Source organism: Salminus brasiliensis, chromosome 24 (assembly GCF_030463535.1).
Source record: "Salminus brasiliensis chromosome 24, fSalBra1.hap2, whole genome shotgun sequence".
Taxonomy (NCBI): Eukaryota; Metazoa; Chordata; class Actinopteri; order Characiformes; family Bryconidae; genus Salminus; species Salminus brasiliensis.
Window position 1 is genome coordinate 15,957,154 of NC_132901.1, and position 25,852 is coordinate 15,983,005.

The 25,852-nt window shown below is 39.1% G+C and overlaps 3 protein-coding genes across 3 annotated transcripts; all 3 read right to left on the bottom strand.

Moving 5' to 3' along the window:
* Window positions 1–4,412: 4,412 nt before the first annotated feature.
* On the bottom strand, window positions 4,413–11,130 carry LOC140546577 (caspase activity and apoptosis inhibitor 1). The gene is made up of 6 exons (XM_072669948.1): window positions 10,960–11,130; window positions 9,004–9,198; window positions 7,913–7,997; window positions 7,692–7,758; window positions 6,109–6,173; window positions 4,413–5,924 (listed from the first exon to the last, which is right to left on the bottom strand). Exons 1-6 carry the CDS (start codon window positions 11,071–11,073, stop codon window positions 5,527–5,529), a joined length of 924 nt encoding a protein of 307 aa, XP_072526049.1. The 5' UTR covers window positions 11,074–11,130; the 3' UTR covers window positions 4,413–5,526.
* Window positions 11,131–13,686: 2,556 nt separating this feature from the next.
* Window positions 13,687–17,275, bottom strand: LOC140546653 (GTPase IMAP family member 9-like). Its single transcript, XM_072670036.1, has 4 exons — window positions 17,257–17,275; window positions 15,410–16,187; window positions 14,124–14,227; window positions 13,687–13,694 (listed from the first exon to the last, which is right to left on the bottom strand). Exons 1-4 carry the CDS (start codon window positions 17,273–17,275, stop codon window positions 13,687–13,689), a joined length of 909 nt encoding a protein of 302 aa, XP_072526137.1.
* A 176-nt stretch (window positions 17,276–17,451) lies between these two features.
* Window positions 17,452–22,222, bottom strand: LOC140546654 (GTPase IMAP family member 9-like). Its single transcript, XM_072670038.1, has 2 exons — window positions 22,171–22,222; window positions 17,452–18,266 (listed from the first exon to the last, which is right to left on the bottom strand). Exons 1-2 carry the CDS (start codon window positions 22,220–22,222, stop codon window positions 17,452–17,454), a joined length of 867 nt encoding a protein of 288 aa, XP_072526139.1.
* Window positions 22,223–25,852: the final 3,630 nt, after the last annotated feature.

Here is a 25,852-nt window from a genome sequence, read left to right on the forward strand (position 1 = left end):
GTGTTGTGAAAGTAGTCCCCAATGAATGAATATGGAAGTGAGGCTAAAAAGGTTAAAAGCCAGTGAAGGGGGCTACGTTAAAAGCTAACCATGACAGACTACATAACCTATTACAATCTCTTCAGCTAGCTAACTGCACACCATGCAGAGAGGTCACCCAGACAGCCTTATCTATCATCCATGCTGAAAAACCCAGTCTGGCTGGCTCAAGCTGGTCAACCCTGTTTTACTATAGTTTTCTGCTAAGTTTTGACCTAAAATCCATTCATGGTGGAATGGTGGTACATATAGGGTGTTGCGAAAGTAGTCCTGGAAACGGAAAAGTAAGTTTTCAGATTTGTTATATAACATATAAAACTTAGAAGACGTGCAGGTTAACTGGTGGCAGAGGTCAAAGTGCAGTCTGTGGACATCCCAGATGCAGAGTGTGGAAAACAATTTAAATGAATTTGGCGTGAACAGTAGCCTTATCTCAAGAAAACAGTTAATAAATGTTCTAAACAGTGTTTTTGCATTCATTAAGCAGCAAAAAAATGGGCCTAAGTCAATTTCCACTGCGGTTGCCAGAAATAATTAAACTAAGGATTTCCATCACAATCCTTCGCTGCTAGACACTGATGAGGCAAAAAGGCAAATTAAACAAAACTAATCAACGGGGGTGTCGTAAGCATCTCTCCCCCCCTCTCTCTCTCGTTCCCTTTCATATTTAAGTGGTCATTTTCCCATCGAAATCAGCAGTGCATTCTCAACGTCGCCCCTTTGGTGCAGAGAATAGCGCAATTATTTTCGCATTTATTATTAAAGAAAAAATAGTCCTTTTAAATGCAAATACCCACTGGGCCTGTGCTCTTCTCCGCTTGTACCATCGATTCCCATGGGAGGTCGCAGTGCTAAGAATCATGGGTAATTGCCTGAGACTTAGACCCTGCCGTTTACCGGAACAAAGCCAAAGATCCCTGTGAAATTACGGCAAACATGGCGCGAGTGTAAGGTGATAGCATGCTGTTTTGGTGCAGTCCCATTAAGAGCGAAAAAAGTCGCTTCAGGACAATCTAAGTCGTTTTAATGGGCGCTGGTGGGCGGATGGACGTGCAAACCTCTTGATAATTATCTCCATCAAACATTAGACCTGCTTTCTCACTCCCTAATCTCTCTCTTTCTCTTTTTCACCCCCAGGGGATCCATTTGGGTTTGAATCTCAAGGTAAATGGCAAAGGCTTTTAACAAGCGGCTCACTTTTAATACATATCCACTAAGCTTCCACTTTTGCTACCGTGACGTGGAGATTATATGATACAAAAGCACTCGAAAGGGCCAATAAACATTATTTCAAAAGTATCAGAAAGGGTAAATGGCTAGATTTTCATTGCCAGGATTGTAAGTTCTAACTTATTTAGAAGTTTATTAGCTCATCTACCTGGCTACAGAAGCAAAGAAGTGTATGAGCTTATTATCCTGGCTACAGAAATCCAAAAGCTGTACAAAAGCTAATTATTAATAAATGAATAAACTTAAAAATAAGTTGAAGAGCATACAGATATACTTTAAAAGATACCCCAGACCGGACAACTGTGTTTTTCTTGGCATACTTAAATAATGAGAGTTTGGTACATAAAACTGACATACCATGTCCTCTTTCAAAAGCAAAGCCCACATAAGTAAAAAAGAGCTGAAAGCAATTCCAAACCCCCTAAACTGTAACATAACAGTCTTGGCTCAGTTATATTCATATGCTTCCAAAATTTACATACACGCAACCCACAAGAGAAAGCCTTTTGAGGCTTAACACAACGGTAATTCAGGAGAATATGGAAGAGAGGCTGAAAGGCTAAAAGCTAACTCTAGTCAACTTGGTAAAGCACCACTCGGGGCCTACTGGAGCAAGTGCCATGGCCGGCCGGTAAAGCCAGTGGAGCGGGCTTAAGGTTAAAAGCTAACCATAACAGACTAACAGCAATACTATCTGCTAAGGCTATTTGCAAAAAGGTCATGCTACAAAGCTAGGTAAGGTTCGGCTATGCTATCGTGGGCTGTTGCAGTGACGTAAACCAGTCAATACAAGCAGAGCTTTGTTTTTCTCAAGTCCTCCATGACAGAAAATCAGCATGTGAAGTTCTGAGGCAAAATAACATGATAACAGGGTTGTAAATAGACGTGTAAAAGTGCATCTCAGCCCCTTTTTGTCTCAACTTATGTCACATATTTACTATTTGTACATCTGAGAGAAAAATACTGACTAAATGCGTTCTTTAAAAGTAACTTTAAAAGCCTGGGAAATCCAAAGGCAGCCCAGCTAATTACCTAGGAAGCTAATAAACACATCTAGGGCCCTATTTTACTGATATTTTGGCGAGCCGTCAACCGGGCACTGCGCAGCTTGATTTAGGGGCGTGTCAGTGTGTCTTTGCTATCGTAATGATGGGAAAAGTATGCCTTGCATGGCTCGAAATGCGCAAAAGCCATGTACTAAGCCTCTTAATTAATCATGGGTGTGTTTTGGGCGTAACGTACAATGAATCAATCAGTGTGTAACTTGCCATTCCCTTTAAGAGCCAGGTGCAGTCTGACTTTGGCGGATTGCTATTTCAATGGTGCAAAGCTGGGATGTACACATGTTGGGCACTCGCCTGTGTTGACAATTCACTGCCAAGATAGCAACGAATGTCTGACTGTTGACGTCTACCTAGGTTGTCTTCAGTCAGTGGAGCACCTGTGTTTTCCGTTGCCAAGATAGTGATACACCAGAAATTGACCTGAACGCAAGTCATTACGAGACCATCGTTGTAGATATATTCGCAAGCACCGTTGCTATTTAAACGACGCAGGAGGAAGGTGTGAACATAGAATGCTGGCGGGGGTAAGATAGCAATGAGCATCACAACGCACCTTGCACAGGGTGTAAGATAGGACCCCTAGACATTTTTCATAAATACACATGGATTGGAAATGTATTTTAACACTACTTCAGCCATGAAGTCCTAGTGCCCTAGTGTTGAATAGTCTCCCAGCTTCCAAAACAACTGTCTGGGGGACCCTGCACTGTTTTGATGTGGATTGTGTGATTGTGTTTGTTCCTTGGCTCTTGGACTGACAGCAGCATTAATAGATGAAATGGCAGCTGAATGCTTCTTGGGACTACAGTGCAGTGGTGACCTCTAGTGGCAAATGCAGTCAATACACCACGTCTGGGGTTGCATTTTTGTTCCATTCTTTATCTTCTAACAAATGGGAGCACCAGAACAAATAGAAGTGCATTGGATTAAGTGTTTTTACATGTATGTCTTGCTGGAATGCCACATTAGTAACTGTCTGATATCAACATGAATGGCCATTAGCCTTGGACTGATAATTGATATTATAGAATATTGAGTTTTAATGCTGGTCTTATTATTTTATGCTATGATCTACTTGATCTAACAAAACAACACATCAACTAATGAACGTACTCTCAGAAAGATAATAATAACATAGACATTCTGTCCGAAAAGGAATGCTGGGATGCAACTCAAGCAGAGAAACTGCAGTTTGTGAGTTTGGAGGTAGTCCTCCTTCTTCATTATTCCATCAAAACAGCCGCAGAGTGCCCACACTGACACTGGTGGGCATCCATATCTGGGCCAACATGGAACTGGAGGACAAAATGTTCTGGTTCCCAGTTCAGCTTCCCATACAGGCCACACACATACATGTTAGCTTCATTGAATCATCTTCATTTGTTCAAGCATCATGGCCTGTGATGACACTTTAGGATCGTTGAAGCCTACTTTACTCATCTTGTGATCTGCTCTTTGGCTGAACTTGCTAGGACGGCCTGATCTGGCCATGTTCACAGTTGTTTCACTGATTTCCAAGGCTATGTTCAAACTGCAGACAAACTGTATTTGTCTCGCAAAGCAGATCAGATGAGATGACATCGTTGTTGTCTGTCATGTTGTGAGCGATGCAAAATTCGATTTGAGCATCTATATAAGTCTGATTGTAGTTGGATTTCAAACCACCTCCAAACTATCAAACCTCTGGATTCAATCTTGAGCCAAACTGGGATTTGGACTGGCAGTCCGAGTCTAAAAGTCTAAAAGTGGTATAAGTAAGACTTCAGAATCTTCTCTCACCATTTTCAAATCATCTGCAGTTAATTGTCTGCACCTGATTCTAATTGTTGGCATTTTAACTAGTAATAAATGTGGGGGTTTCCTACCTTTGTCCTCATAGGAAAATAGTATTTTTCTATTTTAGAAATGCTTTTTAAAAGAGTTTGTAAATGTGTTTAGTTATATTACCTCTATCTCTCAGTATTGTTCTAACGAAGATCGAATATCCAAATACTTAAATATGTTTAAAAAAGGCAAAAGGTTGTTATTGGGTGTCCTAATAATCTTTTCATATGAATAACAAATCAGAACGCAATCACATAGACAAAGAGAACACACATTTATTTAAGCCGGGATAAATCAGAGGAAAATTTGTACATGTTCAGATTGTATTCATAAACAACAACAAAAAAATACGAAACCAACCAGGAAGGTATTTCATAAAGCAGGATTTCTCAGTTAAGCAGGTAACGTATAGGATTAGTCCAGTTATTTTAAACCTATTGTTCTGCAACAGCACCAGCACGTCTCTCTCCATCTGCTGTGAATCTGATTCTGAATCTGCTATTAAAAGTATATTTTGGACTGACAGGTTTTCTGTCAGGTTTTATAGGTACAGGGGAAAGACATCTTAGCTTAGTTTGAAAAACACTAGACTATTCCTTTCACCTCAAAGTCATGTTCTTCTAATAGTAGACGCTGTAAGAAACATGTCTATTGTGCAATCCTCACACTAAGGTACCCAACAAATCCTGTTTTGTGAAATATGTCCCATTTATTACCCAAACAAAAGAAGATTAGCCAATATGGCTGTATTTTTTCACTGGATATAAATGTACAAATGTAAAAGCCAATATGGCCACAGAAGTTCCTTACGCCACCTGGAGCAAAAATCAACTTTTAAGTTTTGACTTGACTTTGAAATGAATATATCCATCCTCCGTTCACAAATGCCTTCTTTCATAGATACTGTCGTTAGATTGGACAAGCTAGCAAGAATGCTGGCAAAATAACACTCTAAATGTAGGTATTGTGATATACACTCAGGTGGGGCTACAGTCTCTCATTAGGGGTGAATATTAATAACACTCTAAATGTAGGTCTTGTGATATACACTCAGGAGGGGCTACAGTCTCTTATTAGGGTTGAATATTAATATCACTCTAAATGTAGGTATTGTGATATACACTGAGGTGGAGCTACAGTCTCTCATTAGGGTGAATATTGTTAACACTCTAAATGTAGGTATTGTGATATACACTGAGGTGGAGCTACAGTTTCTCATTAGGGTTAAATATCAACAACACTCTAAATGTAGATACTGTGATATAAGGATGAGGTTTATATCATTAGGTTAAGATTGTCCACCCTAGGAACAGTTACAGCTACAAAAGAACGCATCTGTGGGCAGAGCATGGACAGGTCAATTGCTAGCTTATTTCTTGAGCTCATTGGCCTTCATTAGCGCTTTGATGGCTCTTGCTCTCATCTCCAACTCCAGCAGGGCCAGCTGCTGTGCTGAGGGGGTGGCTGCGGGACGTGAGGCAGGAGGAGTTTCCATGGCAACCGGTAGCTCTGGCTCCGCCTTGCTTGAAGGGGGCGTGGTCAAGGCCAGGATTTCACTCACACTCTTGTCAATGTCTTGCTGAAGCTCCAGTTTTGGCTCAGCTGATTGTATGTCTGGTTCCGGAAGTGGAGCAGATACTGCAGGTGCCATGGCAGGGGTAGCGGGGACCTCCTCTTCCACAGGTTTGTCATCCTTGTGGCCCTCAATGTCACTGTCGTCCATGTCTGCATTGATGCTCAGAACGTCACTCTCGTCTCCAGATCCACCTGCATGCACAGAATGTAAAAAGGTGGTTTCAACACCTTGTGTGCCTGGACCCCTAATAATGTACTCAGGGCACAAAACCTGTCCTGATCACAAAATAAGGTCATCATTTTCATGTATATTGTAACTTCTTTGATTAGCAACATCCTGCTTCATCGTTACAGTGCTTGTGTGGATCATCATTACCTTGTTTGTCCTCTGTCTCAGCGGTCTCTTTCATCGAGGAGGTAGAATCCACATTATTGTCCTGCCTTAAAGCCACAGTGAATCACATATTTAAAAGCAGATAAAAAGAAACATCAGATGCACTGTCATACGCCATCCCATAGTATTTAAGATTGAAGGAATATGAACTAAAATATACATGCATAACATACATGACATATATGCATGGGACAGATATGATGTTAAGAATCGGTCAAAATTTCTCTGTATTTTAAATTGGTATTAATATAATTGATCTTGTTGGCTAGGCAGGTCACAAGAACTTTACTGTCATTTTAAGACCATTTTATCTTACTTATATAATACTAATCTAATAATCCTAATAATGTAATTACATCATTTTAAAGAGCAATGAACTCAAAATAAAACATGATTATTTATTTTATTTTATTTTTTTTAAACAAAGTCGACATACTGGCTCGTTCACTTTAATGGGCTCTCTCGGTCAAAGCCAAAGGTTAAAGCCAAAATGTTCCTACACTGGAGCTGTGGAATCTTCCCAACATTCTGGCTGGAATTATGCAGTATTTGGGGAAAAAACAGCTGTCAGCTTCAAGTAACACATCTTCACCTGTTGCTACGGGTGGAAGGAATCACAAAACGTATGGTTCAGATCGGACCACGCTGGATCATGTTTTTGGCGTCACAGGTTGGATCTTTTTAGGATCAGCAAAAAAAAAAAAAAAAGACACAAATTTCGCTCTCCACTGGAACACCAGAGTGATGTCACTTCAAATGTGTGACCATGTTTTATGTATCAATATTGTCATATAAAGACAATCACCTTTTGTTCTGTTAGTGGCTGCGTTTTCACTATACTAAGTGATGGTTAGTAGTGTTAAAAATCCCCAAGAGGCTCTCTAGTTTTACACAATTTACTGCAGCTTTGAATTTGAGGTACAGCTTTATTAGAAAAAAAAAAATAAAAACACCTTTTCTTTTGGAAAGTGAAGGGAAATACAACACCATTTCTGCAGCCATGTGCGAGAACCTTACCACACACATGCATCACAAGGCAAAAGCAGTTTCTGTTTGTCTTGCGTTGATATACAAGCTATGCCTATGTATGTCCTGACTAAACGGTGTGCCATAAAATTCCACACTATTTTGGTTAAACTTTGGCAGTTAACCCGTGTGCTGATGAGGGGGGCGATCCGTTACCACTGTCGCAGTCCTCTCTGTGTGTAGGGAGGCGCCATTTTTCATGCATAGGTCATTACGTCCTTTTCCTACATGATAGATGTGGCCTCCGACTGAGAGCGGACGAGAGAACAGAATAGCGTGACTGGCTAAAACACAAGCAGGTAAACATAATGTGCAATGTTGTGGTCAGCTAAAATGATCAAGGTCACGTCTATATATTGTGTCGATAACGTAATTATTGTGACAGGCCTATTGTTGGCAATATATTTTCTCCATCTTCCCATGATTTTAGTATTCGAATGCTGTGAAATCCAGAGGCCCATCTGTGCCAGATAGATAGACAGATGATAGATAGATGGACTGATTGACGGACTGATTGACGGGCAGAAGTTTGAACTTACTGACTGTCCACGGAATGTCTTTTAGCTTCATTCTCCTCAGCTTCCGAGTTAGCCATCAACTCTTTACCTTCAAAAACAAATAAGATGAAAATAATAATTTAATTTAACATTTTAGAAGGCATGTTTTTGGTAAGTGTCAAATAAAACACACACACACACACTGAACTTAAGATGTGTGGAATTCCTCACAGTTAAGCGTTTCATGTGTAAATCTAATTTACCCTCCAGTATCTGCAGCAGATTGCTCTCGGACAGCTGTTGTAGTTGATCCCAACACAGCGTCTTTATCTCCACAAAGGAGCAGTCCTGCACAGAAAAATTACAGTAGAACACAGCAGTCGAGAGTAAGTGGGACATAAACCATTTAAGGCTTTGGTTGCTCTAAATTAGACTAATAAAAATATTAGTTAAATAGACTATATTAGATTAGTCTAAATAGACAAATAATTAGACTTATAAAAACATCTTTTCCAGCATGCTGTCTTTTAAGTAATGACCTTGACTTAGTGGCTCCAAATAGGGTTCATTAAATCTTAGCGTGACAAAGGTGATGGATGGGAATGGGAATAGTATGACTATAGGCACAGGTATGCATGTGTATTGGTATTAGTCTGGTTATGGAAAAGGAAGACTATGGAAGGGTATAGTTGTGTGTACAGGTACACTATATATCCAAATGTTTGTGGACACCCCTTCTATGGAATGCATTCAGCTACTTTAAATTGCACCCATTGCTGACACAGATGTGAAAATGCACACGCATAGCTTGTCTAGTCCCTGTAGAGAAGTGCTGCCAATAGAATAGGACTCTCTGGAGCAGATAAACTCCAGCAAAGGCAGGATTAACTCTTCTTTTTAATACTTTTGATTTCAGGAGAAACAATGAATGAGCAGGTGTTCCAATATTTTGTCCATACAGTGTATGTATGGCTATTAGTATTGGTATGGGTATGGAAATGGAAATGGAAGGGTATGACAATGGCCACAGGTATGTATGTGTGTGGACACAGGAATGGACTGGTATGGGTATGGTTGGTAAGGATATGGAAAGCGTGGGTATTGATAAGTTTAGGTGTGACATGTTTAGGTGCAGGAATGCATGCGTATAGTCATGATTTGTATGCATAAGGATGGTGATGAGGATGAAGAAATAAATGAAGAAATACAATAAATAAATTAAAAAGTATAAAAGTATAGGCTGATAAAAGTGACACTGTGCCATCTCTATTATTATTGCTATAGCTATTATAAATACCGATACACCAACTAGTTGCCACTGATGCTGAATCAAACATTATGCATTAAAAAATACCTTTAGCTCATCCGGCAGCATCTTTCTCAGTTTATTTTCACCAAGCACTTGGAAGCACTGCTCCAGCATCTCCTGTCTGTCTGTCACGTAGGCGCTTATTGGTCTGAAAGGCACGTTCAGGTCCAGTCCGCCTTCCTCAATGTCACTCGGCTCTTCTGCTGCTTCCACCGGATGATCCGTCTCCTCTTTAGGATCCTTCAACATACACACATTTACTTCCAGTAAGGAACATTTAGGAGTCTAGAACATCTAGAACAAAACATTAGGTCCAAACTCAGATATGTCTTTTTCCCATTTCTAGTCTCAATTTAATGTTTGATAAGGGCACCGTTATTGAACATATTTAGTTACTGATACTGAAGAGCAAGAGATGTATCCACTGGCGAGTTCTAATGTGAGGTGTGTGTTAATACTGCTAGCTTTGAATTGCAATTAAAAAATATGAAATATGTGAAATGTTCATGTACTTCTGCTATAAAGTAGATTTGGTGTGAACTGTGCCTACTGTGGTGGAGCCCTTGTCCCAACACTAGAGAGCTACTTGGGTTCATTTAGGACATGGCCCTGCATGTATATATAATATGTGAATTGCCCACAATTCATAAAACAGCAAATATTAATAGTAAAAAAATTCCTATGCAATATAATTAACACTGTGTATTTTAATACACTTCTCTACAAATAAGTGTTTCTGCAATCTAATGGACTTGTAACAATAGCAATTATTATTATTATTATTATTATTAAGTAGTAGTAGTATTAGTCATATGTTTATTATTACTATTACTTTGTTATTTCTACATACTCCCAATATCCACACCCACCCTGCTTACTTTTATTTCTTGTCTGTTGTCTTCTGTAACTTAGGACGTATTTATTCTTATAATGTATGTCTTGTACAATATGTGCAGTACTGTGACACTGCAATGTCCTTCAGGATCAATAAAGTGCTCTCGTCTTAATGCATTCTGTACAGTCTAAGATATAAGATTTTCTACAGATTCTAATTACAATCTAATGGACTTGTAGGAGCAGCAAACAGGGATGGGCCATGGTAAAACACTACATAACAATATTTAAAGGCATTTTGATGATACACAATACTTATGATACATGTAATCACAGACAAAACACATCAGTAGCTACAGATTCTTAATAAACTACCATTGGGGGCAGTGGTGGCTCAGCAGTTAGAGCGCCGGGATATCGATAACAGGGTTGTGGGTTCGATTCCCGGGCTCGGCAAGCTGCCACAGTTGGGCCCTTGAGCAAGGCCCTTTACCCTCTCTGCTCCCCGGGCGCTGGAGTTGGCTGCCCACCGCTCTGGGTGTGTGTGTGTGTACTCACTGCCCCTAACACATGTGTGTGTGTGTGTGTGTGAGTGTGTGTTCACTACCAGATGGGTTAAATGCGGAGGACACATTTCGCTGTACAGTGTACAGTGACAAATACGTGCACCTTTACCTTTTCAGATACTTTAGCATTCTGAATACAGTGAGTTTTATTCAACACCTGCTGCACTTCATCTGATTACAGCTGTCTGATCATTAAACAGTCAGTTGATCAGTGTGTTTTTTTTTATTATTCTTTTTAACACTGTATACAGCTACATTTTCTGTTGTATGTTATGCTGTATGCTGCTAGTGATACCTACACTCCCTACCTGGGATTAATAAAGACTTCTAGTAGCTACTATTTACAGTAATTGCAAAAGCACTGAGCATTTGAACTCGAAAACTCGCACCTTAACTCACTAGTTTTACAGAAATCGTCCAAAATCACACACACACACACACACACACACACACACACACACACACACACACACACACACACACACACACACACACACACACACACAGCCAATACAGAAGCACATGTAAACAATTAGCTATAGATTAGCATCAACCAAGCTAGCTAAGCATAATGTTCAGCCGCCTTATCGGGCTTCCACACCTCCACGCTGGACTCTGTGCTCCTTCTCTTCCTCTCTCCATCATTAGGCTCTCGATGGGAGTGCTTCCTTTTCTTTTCTTTGGAGGATTTCTTTTCCCGCATCTGTATAAACATTGGATGACAAACACCAGTAGCTGAGCGATTCAGCAACACAGCACCATTACTGTACCCTGCCGGCGCTGGTTGATGATCTCCCAACGTGTTCGCCACAGAGCAGCCAATCGCATGCTGCAGTGGGCGGGGACTCTGGGCTCATCCACCAATAATTAGCCACAATGCGGCGGGACTTTGGATAAATCAGCCAATCACATCTCACGCTGGGCTGGACCAGGAGCCACACGTTAGAATACGTGATATTAGGATTTTATTAAATAAATAAATATTAAATAAACGTAGTTTTACGCTGTTTTTTTGTTGTTATATACGCATAAGAGCATTTAAGTATTATTGTGGGTGAAAATAATGAATTAATAAATTATTGAATTATGTATGCATATGTGGCTGTAATGCGCTGTTCATGTCTCTATACGATGAATTTGTCCAGCCCGGTGAAGAGGAGTACTGGTCACCCCCAGCAGGTTTTCTTATAGTATGTAGTTTTAAGTTAGTTTTTTATTTTATTATTAAATACATTGTTTCATAATAGTTTTGTGACAAAAGAAATATATATTTTTTTTACATAAAATAAAAATAAAAAACATTGAAAAACATTATTCGTTGTGGAGGGGTACATGAAGGTCGTTATGAGGACAAATAACTAAACAAATAATAAAGGTTTGACCACACATGAAATGCAGTGTTTTTTCATTTTTTTTAAATGTTCTGCATTGTAGATAAATCCTAAATTCACCCAAATCATGAATATTTGACATTCTAGGCACCTCTTGCTTAGATGACGGCTTTGCATATCTTGGCATTTTCTCAGTCAGCTTTATGAGGTAGTCTTCTGAAATGGCTTTCTGTTAACAGCTGTGCCTTGTCAAGAGTTAATTACTTGAATTTCTTGCCCTCTTAATGTGTTTGAGAGCATCAAAAAGAGGACATTCACAGATCAGCCATAACATTAAGACCAACCAGCCAACCAGCCTAACATTGTGTAGGTCCCCTCATGCTCAGACTCGTGCCAAGGCATGGTCTCCCTGAAGGGGTCCTGTGTTATCTGGCACCAAAAAAAAATTAGCAGCAGATCCTGTAAATTGTGAGGGTGCCCATGACAGCGTTTACACCTGGTCACTTCACACGTCGCGAGTATCATGACTGAACGTGGATCAGGCCAAGTCACATAAAGATGCAAGTGTAAACGCACCCAGAACTTCTCCCAGTACAACCGAAACACCAGTAATAATTGCTGCCCAATGAGCACAGGTGCATATTCTGTCCCACACAGCAATTGGATTTCTGTCTGACTAGCATGTGGCTCAAATCTGATCAGGATACAATACAGATACTAGTCACATGAAGTTATCTGGTGTAAATGGGATCCATGACCCTGTTGCTGGTTCACTGGTTGTTCTTCCTTGGAGCACTTTTGAAAGGTACTTGGTACTGGGAATGAATAAAACCCTCTTCTAATCATTAAAACTAAGCAGAATGCTACACTGAAAGGATTTTCTTTGGTTTTATGTACATGTACCAGCCTAATCAGAAGCTGTTTAGAGACCAGAGCCCAAGTTGGCCACCCCCAACACAAAACATTAAGGTAAAATAATAAATCCTTGTAATAAAATGAAATCATGATTACCATTTGAAACCCAAAATGAACGTTATTTCAATAAATCACTGATAAAAAAATGGATAAAATAAGACTTAATTAATAAAAAACAACAGAATTGCTCTGAATGTCTTCTCTTCTGAAGCAAAACTCTTCCAAATCTACAGTTATGAACTTGAAAAAAACTAATTGTCCAGCACATTGCACAGGTTTACTATAGTATGTTTTAAGCTTTCTTCAGTTTCAAAAATGAAAGCTGTTTCAGTCATCATCAGAACAACTTGCCCAAATAGAGCTATAGGCCATAATCCACACCCAAAAATGAGACCACCTTTGAGCACAAGATGGCAGCACCGCAACTCCAGACACAGAGAAGCAAAAAGAACAGCAATTGGCTAATGATGTGCTATTGGCTTATTTCAGTGGATCTGTGGCCTACCTACAGACAAATGTAGAAGGCCGTAAGTAAAGTAAACTAATTGACAGTTTTAGCACTAACTGCCAGAGTTGCATCATACAGCTGAAGGATCTTCCACATGTTGCATTCATTCATTAATAATTCAGAGAACTGGGTTCAACTGTGAAAGCAGGGGGAAAAATATATATTTTCATTGACATAGTTGAAAAATGTACCATAGTTCAGTACATGGAACTGACATACCATGAAAATCAAACACGGTCATTTCCTCCTTCAAAAGAAAATCTGGCATAATCAATAATATTTGTTTCTTGACTCGTTCAAACACAGCAGGAGAATATGGTGCTGATGATACTGGAGAAATACTGGAGATAACCCATCACCTCCAGACTCTCCTAGTTATGGGATTTCAGGTTACAAACAAAGATCTGCATTAGGCTAAAAGCTAAATCTAGACAACAGGATTTTACTATCTCTGGACTGGACTAGCTCAGCTGAACCACACTGCAGCTACACACATTAGAAGGGAAAACACTGGCTTATTAGTTTTACCGGTAAGACTCGAGCAAAGCTAAACGCTAACCCGGCTACAATTTCATCAGCTTGCTAACAGCATTGAGAGGACACAATGAGAGGACAGCAATGGTATTCGACTCAGTAATAATAATTGTTACAGTGTTTTTGTTACAGTATCAAACAGTATCTAATGCTATAATAGGTGGATTCTGTGAGCCCATCGTAGTGCCAAAAACCAGCCAATAGAAGTAAAGTGTCTCTTAAGCCCTCCGTAAAAGAAAAAGCAGAGAATTAAATTCTGAGGCAAGATAACAGGGTTGTCAAGATTACAGGGTTGTCAAGATAACAGGGTTGTTGGAGCCATGCCGATTTGCCATCAGCGGCTGGAGTAAGGGCAAGCACAATTGGCTGTGCTCTCTTCGGGGGGATAGATGGCGCTCTCTCCCCTCATCACTCTTATGTGATGTTGGCTAGCACAGGGGTTTGTTAGCGGGTTCAGTGAAGCTAGGGACTTGGTACTTTCCTCTGAGCTTGTCTGCTTCCCGGCAATGTCGAAAAGAGGTGGTGGCTGGCTTCCAATATATCCCACCTTTACCCACCTCGTGTCGGGAGCATTGGTAGTGCTAGGGGGAGTTTACAAAAATTACAAACATTATAAAATTGATTATAAAATTGTATTTTTGACACTTTGCAAGATATGCATAGTCAGTTAGTACACATTGTTTTGCTCGTCTCAACATCATTCACATCTTGATAGCAATGACAGCAGGACATGCTATCAAAAAAAGCCATCACACGTTGCCCCCCATCATGCCAAGCAGCTGCAATAGAGCGAAGGTGCATTTCCAAGTTTCTGCCAAACCTGACTTAGATAAACTGTCTCTAATCCCTGAAGGTGTAAAAGTGAGTTGTGCTGGGTTTGAGGACACGTTTTATATTGGCTTCAGTGGAACAAAAGCCAGATTAACAGTCCTGGGCGTTAGCTGATGTTGGTGTAATTATCTGATTGTGGAACAAGGTCCACCATGAATTACTGTGACTGAGTGCAATGATAAGAGTTAATTGGGTTGACAGCACTGCGGAAGGTGGCGAAGGTCCTTGTAAAATCAAAGAAAGCAGCCTTTATGCAGAGCTTACTGCTATAGAATAGTAGCAGAATAGATTTTTGCTAGCCTGAGTAACCTGTAAATGTCACATACACTATATGGACTCTATGGAAAAGTATTGGGACACCTTCTCATTCATTGTTTCTTCTGATATCATGAGTATTAAAAAGGAGTTCATCCTGCTTTTGTTGGAGGAACTGAGATTTTGGAGCTTCACAAGGATTTACTGTGAGGATTTGAATATTATAACTCTATCTCATCCCTAACTACACAAATACTTTCTCATACTATCTCATTATTTTGAATAACTTACTCATTATTTTAAGATACTGTCCCATTTTGAGATACTGTCTCATTACTTTGAGAAGCTAGTCTGGTTTCTTTATTACTTGAAGTTGCAAAAGTGAGCTTCCATTTAAACGTGGTCAGTTCATACATGCTGTTAACATTTTATTCCATTAAACATGTATACAGGTACAGGATAAACTGAACTTGGACATGATGCTTTCTGTGTACCCTGCTATGCAATGCTGTGTGCGGTAAGCTTAGGTAAGATTAGTCACACTAATCTAAGTTTTTAGGAAGCAAACAACAAATCACAGCTAATGATGCCTGGTCTTCCTTCTACAGTTAATCAAGCTTTTAGTCAGACACATCATCGTCTTCACTAACATCTGAATCAAAATTATTGTCCCTGACCACATTCCCATGGCCAGAGAGCTTAGATTTGCTCTAGTGACGGCCAGGACTGCTTGGTCTGTAAAAAACTGTGCTGGATCCTCTAGAATGTTGTTTATCCATCGAATGAACCAGAGGTTCTTTTCTTCTTCCTCTTTTTTCCTCCTGTCCTGTTCTTCATTTATTCGTCTCTGAGCCTGCTCGTACATTGCGTTGGTGTAGTGCCGGCCGCCGTTCCTCTTCACCAAGGCTAATGTCTTCTCCAGCAGCTCCTTCACCTGGTTGCTATTCTTCGTCGCAGTGTTGTCCAGTGCATGAAACCTCCCTCCACAGCTGTTAATCAGCCTAACGAGGTCTCTGCTCTCTTTAATGAAGGCATCTACAGACTTGGCCTTAATCTGGTCAACATGGGTGAAGAGAACAATCATGTAGCATAAGGCATCTTCTCCAAAGTTCTCCTGAACCCACTTCACAGCGTTCCTCTCCTCACCAGTGTACCTTCCAAGTCGGATCACCAGCAGGAACACATGAGGACCAGGAATGGACATAAGGACACACTTTTCTAGCTCCCCTTTCAGCTGGTCTTTAGTCATGGATGTCTCAAAAATCCCTGGAGTGTCAACGACTGTGATTTGTCTTCCACCAACCTTGGTAGTTTCTGCCTCACAATGCTGAGTCACAGAGGCTTGTGAGGCATCTTCCTTAAATACCTTTTTCCTCAGGATGGTGTTTCCTAAGGCACTTTTCCCAGATCCGGTCTTACCCAGGAGAACAATCCGCAGGTCAGACAATTCTGCCTCTGTCAAATAACACAGAGTTCACAATGATTAAAGGGCCCATATCATAGAAAACCAAACTTTCCTGGCTTTGAAATTTTAGTGTATTCCATAAACATTTCACAAACACATTGCACTTTTTACACAGCCCATAAAAGAAAATTAAGCTTTGGGCTTTTCAGCCCAAGAAGTGTTTCCAAAATAAGCATATAAAAAGAAGAATAAAATCAATCAATAAATAAGGCTTCTAAAATAAAGTGCTATAAAATACAGTACACAGGATGGCCAATTTTTACAGAATGATTTCAGCGCCTTTTAGCTTCTGTAAAACAAGCCATAAAAATAACCTGAGGTTGTAATAATCCCATGTGAATCAACATGCGAGAAAATATTCCATCACATTCGGTGGAAATTAGTTTTTGGCGTTTTTCTCAAGTATGGAGGCGCCTGAAGGCATTTAGATTCATTGTGCACGGCACAGATAACTCGGATAGTTCAAATCTGTGGCAAATCTGTTGAATCCAGAAAATCGACCAACAAACCAAAGGACTCGCCAGAGGCGCAACACTGCTGGCAGCTTTAGACAAGTGACTGTGTAGCGTAACCTTTAGCCTACGTATTATGTAGCTGCTAATTTTCAAACTAAAATTTCATTTTTATTATTATTATTATAAGTGGGTTATAAGATCATTATTTTTGGAGGCTATGGAAGTGCATAAAGCAAGTAACCAACCCTTATTTATGGTGTGATTTCTTATTCCGTGTGAATCGATCATAAATTTTACAGATGTCTAGCACTTTATTACTCAACCTCCCCACGTGAAACTCATCCAGTTTAAATAGGCCGTTAACCAAACCAAACTCGAACCAGCCTGTTTAATTCTAGGGGATAAAGAGGGGTTGGAATATGATCATGTAAAAATTTATTAATTAAGCAGAAATGCTTTAAATGGGCCTCAGCACAAAAACACCTTTTATGGCATTGCTCAGCAAAGCCTTTGTAGCACCTTTGTTTTTAAGTGTACACTGTTATTGTATTTATAGGTAGAATTGGAGATCATTATAAGCTGAATTTGATGTCATGTTATGTACTGTTTAGTGGAAGGAACATGCTTTACAATTTTTTTAACATTTATTAACATTAAAACAAACACAACAAAGTCAAAAGTGAAGATTTAAACCTGGTAAGTAATCACATACAGTAATTACACTTTCAGGGTATTGCAAAACTAAACTTTTTATTTCATCAAGGGTTATAAAGTAGTTTCTGGCTCCACATTAGGGAGTTTACTTCTTAAATTTTTCCACTAAAAATGCCACCCCAGTTCCAATTGCCAATGCAGCGCCCCCTCCCACTAAAAGTGCCGGTACCAGAGTCACCTCCATAGCTACCAAAGCAATGCCTCCAGCAACCGCTCCAGTGGTTCCAAGAGCTGACCCCACTCCTAGGCCTATCTCCCTGATCTTTTTGGTTTTCATCTCATGCTGGGCCTTCTCATACATCTCATTAGTGTAGTGTTCTCCACCATTCATCTCAACCATGGCAGATATGTTCTCCAGCAGCATTGTGACCTGTCTGTTCTTCTCTTTGTCATCGCCGTCGTTATTAAATCCGAGGTATCTTCCACCACAGCTATTAGTAAGTTGCAAAAGATCATGACTCTGACTGACAAACGCCTCCAGTTGTTTGCCCTTAATCTGGTCAGTGTGGGTGAAGAGAACGACTGTGTAGCATAAGGCATCGTCTCCGAAGTTCTGCTGAATCCACTTCACCGCGCTCCTCTCCTCCTGCGTGTACCTCCCAAGTCTGATCACCAGCAGGAACACATGAGGACCAGGAATGGACATATGGACGCACTTTTCCAGCTCTTTTTGCAAATGTTCATTAGATATCGATGTATCGAAGATCCCTGGAGTGTCAGTGACCGTGACCTTTCTACCTCCAATCCAGCCACTTTCGGTTTCACAGTGCTGTGTCACAGATACTGGAGAAGCATCTTCTTTGAATGCTTTTCTCCCCAGGATGGTGTTTCCTGTAGCACTCTTCCCTGATCCAGTCTTACCCACCAGAACAATCCTCAGATCAGAGCACAACTTAACTCCTGTGAATCAACAAATACATGTGAGATTGATGGAAGTTGTAAAAACGGTTGTTTTAGCTAAGCTTACAGTCTTAAACATATAGGTGACGAAAAGTTTTTTATTAGATGGCAATAAAGGAGATAATAATGAAGGATGTTTGAATAATAACAAATTAAATAAGAATTCAATAATAACACCACTAAAACCACTAAAACACATGCTTTTGATCTCCGTAGTCTTGGCTGGCTTCTGGGATGACACACTTTTGCTTTTGGCAATTTCATTCAGATATTTAAAAAAAATGTTCATCCATCCAGAAATAAATAATAGTAATTTTAACATTTAATTTTTACATTTGTTATCTTACATGCTTTAATGCTGGCATGTAGATGTTGTTATGTCTTTATAGCTGCACAAAAATGTAAATTAAAATTATAATAAAAATGTCTAATTATTATCTTTTTATACATATAATATATCATTATATTATAATTAATAAGTCAAGTCAAGTCAAATTTATTTGTATAGCACTTTTTACAACTGTTGTCGCCACAAAGCACCTTAGTAATTAGTAATAATTAGTAATTAGTAATTACTTTTACTTTTTGTTTTAACTTTTACTAATTAGTAATTAGTAAAAGTAAAACGGATCAAAGACCCCCAGTGAGCAAGCCACATAAAACAAACAAACAAACAAACAAACAAATAAATGCATTTACTTCCAGGGTTACCCAATAGGTTGTAATACCTTTCTATTAAAAGTATAACACGTATCATGTATCAATTACTTTAGTTAGGGTGAAAAAGGCTAAGAAGCTGTTTTAATTCAGTTCAATTCGATTTTATTTCTATAGCACAAATTCACAAGGTATGTAGTCACAAATCAGCTTTACAGAGATACCAGCCTGAGCCTCTTTTAAGCAAGCCAGTGGAGACAGTGGCAAGAAAAACTCCCTCAGAGAAAGAGGCAAAAACCTTATATACTCAAATACGTGAACTTATTTACAACCCTGTTATTTTGCTTTAGAATGAAACACACTGTTTTTGCTCCTTTTTTTTGGGTTGGTTTACATCGCGATAGCTTAATTCATTAAACATTGTAATAATTATTCGTATTGTTATAAATCCTGTGTCCTCTTAGCACAGTGTTTAGTTAACAAGCTGAAGACAAGCTTCCTTGCTCGCCAAGCTTCTGACCCAGGCACAGGGAAAGTCACAGTCGCGAGCTGGTTCATGTATTCCTTTAACTAGCACCATGTTCTCTTGAAGTGATCATAGAATTTGATTAACTTTAGGTGTCAAAAGGCTTTCGCTAGTGCGCTGGGTGTATGTATAAGAATAGGTACAAGGACATTTTGGAGGTTTTGGATTTGGCCTGTTTCACTGCTCTGTTGTGGTTATGTGTTTGATGTTCATGGTGTGTCACTTAACTGTACCAAACTGCATTCCATTCTAGGGCAACGTCAGAAGAATAGTTTGAATGTTTTAAATATGTTTGTTTTGTGAAATGTCGTTATGTGCTTTAGGCCTCCGGGAAAACTGTAACGTACTGATAATACAGTTGAACGCTTCTTTACATCTTATGGAAGAAGCCTGATAGGAAAAGACACACAGTACAAGATGTGACATGCATGGGTTAATGAAAGCCCTAGCGAAAGCTCTACCAGGAAACGCTAATTCAGCCAATCACTAGCCTCTACCTGTGCTACACACCTTTTTTTGCCGCTTTCTGAAGTGACGTCACATCTCCCCCTCCTTCCTCCCTACCACCACCAGTTTGGTCGGGATGGCTGCCCAGGGGAAGGCTTCAGCCCCTGCCTCTGAATCCGTCAGGATCTGCGAAAGTCCCGACGTTGCAAGACCTTGGCTATTGATGAGGCCTATGCCAGCAATCTTAGCTATCAACAAACAGTTTAAACTTGCTAATATTGTTCCTTATTCAGTATTTGTTAAGATTAAAATTACAATTTACTGCCCTTATGTCTTAGAACTGTCTTAGAATTGGTAGCTGTACAGTTAGAACTAAAGCTGTACAGTTTGAGAACTGGCTATTAACCCCTTAACACAGAAAGGGTTATTACACACTAAGGTGTATTACTCAGTAACTACAGAGCCTTCTGTACAAACTGGTGGGACTAGTCTTTAGTAATAGAAGTTTTGGCCTGCCGATGGGTCGTATGTGTTTTAAGGGGTTGAGCTAATAAGCAAATCTTCTTATTAAAAAAGGGGTTTAAACTGGTGTTAACTCTGTAAATCTAAGCCTTATTACACACTGTAACTACACAGACTTCTTGTAAAAACACTTTCAGCTCGCCGGTCAAGCTCATAATTAATAATCATGATAATCATAATTGAGTAGTACATAAATATGTAATCTCTAAAAATCAATCAGAAAACAAATATTCTGAAAATAGTAATTAATTATTTTTATTATTATTTTTTTAATTTTAGAATTCACTGCTACTTTATTTTGTAAAACTACAAACAATCTGGGAAATGCTTGAAATTCACCAGTGTGATTTAAACACGACAAATCAAAACACTGGAAAACTTTTTTTAATAGCAACAATTCATGAAAAATAGCATTTATTGCAATTTGGAAACCAAGCGCTTCAAATATTGTATATTGATTCAGATGACTTACTTCATCTAAAGCATTTCAACCCAGTGTATTATTAAAATATGGGTCCGTACATGTTCTTACAACAACTTTACAAGAGAAAAAAATTTACAAAAAATGTGTTCTCACCTTTGTCATCCATATTTCGTGTTTGCCGTCAGCTTGTCTATAGATTGTTTAAGGATATATATAAACAAAATCCTGCCAGTAAAGAAGAGTAGCCAGCATGTTTTCTGTAGAGCTCCTCACAAGGGCTTGGTTCAGAGCTAAAATGAAAGCAGGTTATGAAGAAAGTTGTGTTTGGGTGTTTTTTTTTTTTTGCTCTGAATGTTTAGTAGTATTTGTTGTTGATTGACAACTCAATGAAACAGGGAGGACAGGTCTCTTAACGTATCTGCATATCTATACATCTACATGTTTTGTAGTTAGTTATAGCTATGCCTAGTAGGACAGGTCTTTCAGCTGTCGCACCAGAACTGAAAGACCTAGAGTAACCTGTAACCTGTAGAAAGTGCCATTTTCCTTTGGGCCTTTCAAGATATGCTCTATGGAAAAATGTATTGGGACACCTGTCTCAATCATTAGATTTAGGTATTTAATTCAATTTCCATAGCTGTATGGAAATATATTGGTGTAATGTGTAGGTGTCCCAATACTTGTGTCCATATAGTGTATCATCCCTTTTGTTTCCAACCAAGACTTAACAATGAAAGTAATGTAGTACAAAACTAAAGTAATTCATAACATGTTTTTATTTGTGCTGTTTGTGAGCTATATCATGTGCTAGATGTCTGAAAGAAGCTCAACCCTCGCCCAATCTTGTTTTTTCATGTTTTTTGTTTGTCATGTGTGCTCTTCAAACAATGCTCTCTGCCTTTCTTTTTAAAAATAGTTTTTTTAATGTATGAATAGAAAGTATATGACTTTGATTGGGGTGAGAAATGCCTAGATGTCAACCAACAAGCCTATTTACAACCCTGTTATTTTGCCTCAGAATGAAACATGCTGCTTTGCCTCTTATTTAGGGCTCTTGAAAAAAACAAAAAGATAAAAGCTCTGCTAGACAGCCCAGAGTACTAGCCTAGCCTAGCATAGCATAGCTTAGAACTGTAACAAGAACAACAACAACAAAAAAAAGTAATTATACAGAAGTTTTATTGGGTAGTGTTGCTGTACTCTTGCTGTTGGTTGTCTCACTGTACGAGATTGGGTCTCATTAGTATGTGGGGTAGGGGTGGTCAGCCTGGAGTTAGCTCTTAGACTGCTCCAGACACTGTGAAATGCTTGGAAAACAGCATTCGTACCTTGCTTCGGTTTCTTGGTGGTGGCTTTTAGCTGGGACAGGAGCTCAAGCATGCCATATAACAGCATGGGCCCTCACTTTGCTCACCTGGCATTATCTTTTACCACCAAATAACAGCATTCGTTCTTGCTTCGATTATCTAAAATGAGCTTTTAGCTGCTGCAAAGGTTCTAGTGTGCCGGATAAAAGCCCCTGTCCTTGCTTCGGCTATTCTAGCATTAGCTTTTAGCCTTTTTAGCCAATGTTATATATTTTTCTCAACATAGCTGTTGCATTTAGCCTCGGGCCAACTAGTGGGCTTGGTTTATGTACACCATGGGGGCATAAATAAATGAAATGGGCCTGTTTTACAGTTCCATTTTACTTGTGTGGGTTTCGCTATTGAAGGAGGACACAACAGTGTTTGAGGTTCATGGTTTGTCACCGCCATGTACCGAGCTTTCATTATTATAACTATAGCAAGGCAAATGCAGAGTTCCCTTTTAGGCCCCACTTGACCAAGTGATGGGATTCTAGCAATACAACACATTTATGTAAAGACAATCTCAATAACAACTTATATAAGAACTTATGTAAGCCTTTAAAATGGCCAGACTGTTTTGATGGTAGTTTATTGGGTTTCCAAGGGACCACATTTTGCTTGCAGTAAAAAAGGAGACACTGTCTCTTTACTAAGGGCTAGAGTGAAACACCCGTGTATAGCCACACTCATTTTTTTAATAACTCTGCCATGCCAGTGTAGAACAGAACAAAAGGAATAGCACAAAGCCACACAAACCAACACGCAGTTGTGAATAGTAAACTTGATGACTCATAGTTTCGTAACACAGCCCTGCAAAAGAATGTGAACGAACCAGGAATTGGGAAAGCCATCATAAGCTTATGAATGATTGCTATTTAGGTCATTTAGCTATATGGAGCATTTATTTGTGCCAAAATGAAATGCAATGAAACACCATGAAATACGATGCATGAAGTGGATGCTTTTTCATAACAGTATGCATTTACAGTGTATTACAAAAGTGAGTACACTCCTCACATTTCTGCAGATATTTAAGGATATCTTTTCATGGGACAACACTGACAAAATGACACTTTGACACAATGAAAAGTAGTCTGTGTGCAGCGTATAGAAGTGTAAATTTATTCTTCCCTCAAAATAAAACTCAATATACAGCATTAGTGTCATTTTGTCAGTGTTGTCCCATAAAAGGATATACACAAATATCTGCAGAAATGTAAGGGGTGTACTCACTTTTGTGATACACTGTATTGGTGCCTGATTAAAGAGTCATTTAATCATATTATCTTGCAAATGCAATCATGTGCAGAATCTGAGAAAAGGTTTTTTAATATGCAAAAATGTCCATAAAGATGTATAAAGGTGTTTTCTTAATGACTTAAAGACTTGTATGTGTCAGATAGCCTTGAGAATGTTGTTCTAAAGTATATACTGTGATATAAAGTAGTATTTGCCCCCCTTTACACCACATGCAACAGGACCTGTAACTTTCAGAAAGTTCGACCGTCAGAATATTTTTCCAAAAATCAGTAGCCAGAGTATATACAGTGTATCACAAGAGTGAGTACACCCCTCACATTTTTGCAGATATTTAAGTATATCTTTTCATGGGACAACACTGACAAAATGACACTTTGACCCAATGAAAAGTAGTCTGTGTGCAGCTTATATAACAGTGTAAATTTAGGCTGAGAGTAAAGGTGATGGACTGGCCAAGCATGTCTCCAGACCTAAATCCAATAGAACATCTTTGGGGCATCCTCAAGCGGAAGGTGGAGGAGCGCTCTGCCAGCTCCGTAATGTCGTCATGGAGGAGTGGAAAAGCATTCCAGTGGCAACCTGTGAAGCTCTGGTAAACTCCATGCCCAGGAGAGTTAAGGCAGTTCTGGAAAATAATGGTGGCCACACAAAATATTGACACTTCAGGAACTTTCACTAAGGGGTGTACTCACTTTCGTTGCTGGTGGTTTAGACATTAATGGCTAAGGGATGAATAAATGTACACTGTTATATAAGCTGCACACAGACTACTTTTCATTGTGTCAAAGTGTCATTTTGTCAATGTTGTCCCATGAAAAGATATATTTAAATATCTGCAGAAATGTGAGGGGTGTATATATATATATATATATATATATATATATATATATGCATTGCATTAAACTTTGATGGCGAAAGGACCAATAGAAATACTCCCAAATGAATTGGAATAAAATCTTTTTACGTTTACGTCCATTAAAGGCTAAAAATATTCTTTCCTACTCCTGTAAAGTTGCCATTTTGGAAATACCAGGAGTAGCAGTGATGACATACATGCATAAACATACCTGCTGTCTATGTCTTTCTATGATGTTTTACAGACAAATTCATAACATGTATTTTTTAATGAAATTTTAACAGAAATGAAACTTTTTAACCTTGAAATAAATCTGACGGGAGAGTAGCTGGCCACAGAAACTGCAAAACTGTATCCATTGTTAGATTTTGCCACCACTAGGGGTCAGTAAAGCATCATCTGTTGAAAATACTTGCGTGACTCCACCCAAACAGGAAAAAAAAGTTTTGCAGTGTTAAATGTACATTTTCTTTTTCACTCTGTCTTGGTCTCTCTCTCTGTCTCCTCCCTTCCTCATAAAAGACAAAACCAAAAATCATCGTTATCATGCTGCATGACACTGTGACACATGGATAGGATGAGGCTGAGGAAGAGAGTGTGAGCGGGGGAGCGAGAGAGGGATGGAGAAGCGAAGCAGAAAAACATTTGGCCAGACATGGGGAGAGGAAAAACAGGGCAGGGAAAAGGCAGAAATAGAATTCTAGACATGGTTTCTGTGCTCTTATAGAGTTTAATGGCATCTAAAGATCACAGCTGTGAAAAGAAAAGAGCGAGAATAAGAATTTCTCTGCTTTCTGACAGAAATGGCAGTTACGGGTTACGAGGATTTGGTACAGTCTTAGCCAACAAGCTTTCTACACAGTACCAAGAAGAGGTTCAATGGTTTCATAATCATAGTAGAACCCTTTTGGTGTTTTAAAAAGGTTCTTTACAGAACAGAACGTACAGGCATGTGAAAAACTAGGACACCCCATGAAAACCTTTTCTTTTCTCTTGTCTTATTTAAACATTATTTTGCGGACCATGGAGCGGCTCAGATCTTTTTACATCTCTTTCCAGTCTATACTGCTAAAAGTATAAGATTCCTGGGGAGATTTTTGAATTTTACTTTGAAACTGTGGAGGAACCTTTTAAGTTGCTTTCAAGGAAAATATTTTTTAGAAGAAAAATGTTGCTTGAAGGTTCCTCAAAACACCTTCAAACTGAAGAACCTACAAAGATCCTCAAAAATCTTATACATTTAACCGTGTACAAAATTCTTTTTTAAGGCCTCAGAGTGCTTTTTGGGTCTGCCCATGGTGATCCCACTCACTTTTTTACAATAAAAAAAATGGATGTAACTGATTACATTACTGAGAATGAATAGATAATTTGCTCTATACAAACGTAAATGCAGATACCAACAGGAAGAGCACAGGAGGTCCCAGTTTTGGATAGGAGCTTACTTCTGTCTTGCTGTTGAGCATCTGTAGTGCAAGACTTCAGTACATCTACAGGCAGAGCTGACTAACAAATGGATCCACATGACTACCAGTTCAGCAGAAT

Bases quoted from the DNA above. Each gene is read 5' to 3' on its own strand.
- LOC140546577 (XM_072669948.1), bottom strand. From the start codon at position 11,073: ATGTTTATACAGATGCGGGAAAAGAAATCCTCCAAAGAAAAGAAAAGG. The intron at 7,998-9,003 runs GTATTTTTTAAT...TTTTCTGTGCAG, and splicing joins TGCTGCCGGATGAGCTAAAG to GACTGCTCCTTTGTGGAGAT. The intron at 7,759-7,912 runs GTAAATTAGATT...TTGTTTTTGAAG, and splicing joins TCTGCTGCAGATACTGGAGG to GTAAAGAGTTGATGGCTAAC.
- LOC140546653 (XM_072670036.1), bottom strand. The intron at 14,228-15,409 runs GTCAGGGACAAT...AACTCCCCCTAG, and splicing joins TCTCTGGCCATGGGAATGTG to CACTACCAATGCTCCCGACA.
- LOC140546654 (XM_072670038.1), bottom strand. From the start codon at position 22,222: ATGCTTGAGCTCCTGTCCCAGCTAAAAGCCACCACCAAGAAACCGAAG. The intron at 18,267-22,170 runs GTACGAATGCTG...GTTGATTCACAG, and splicing joins CACCAAGAAACCGAAGCAAG to GAGTTAAGTTGTGCTCTGAT.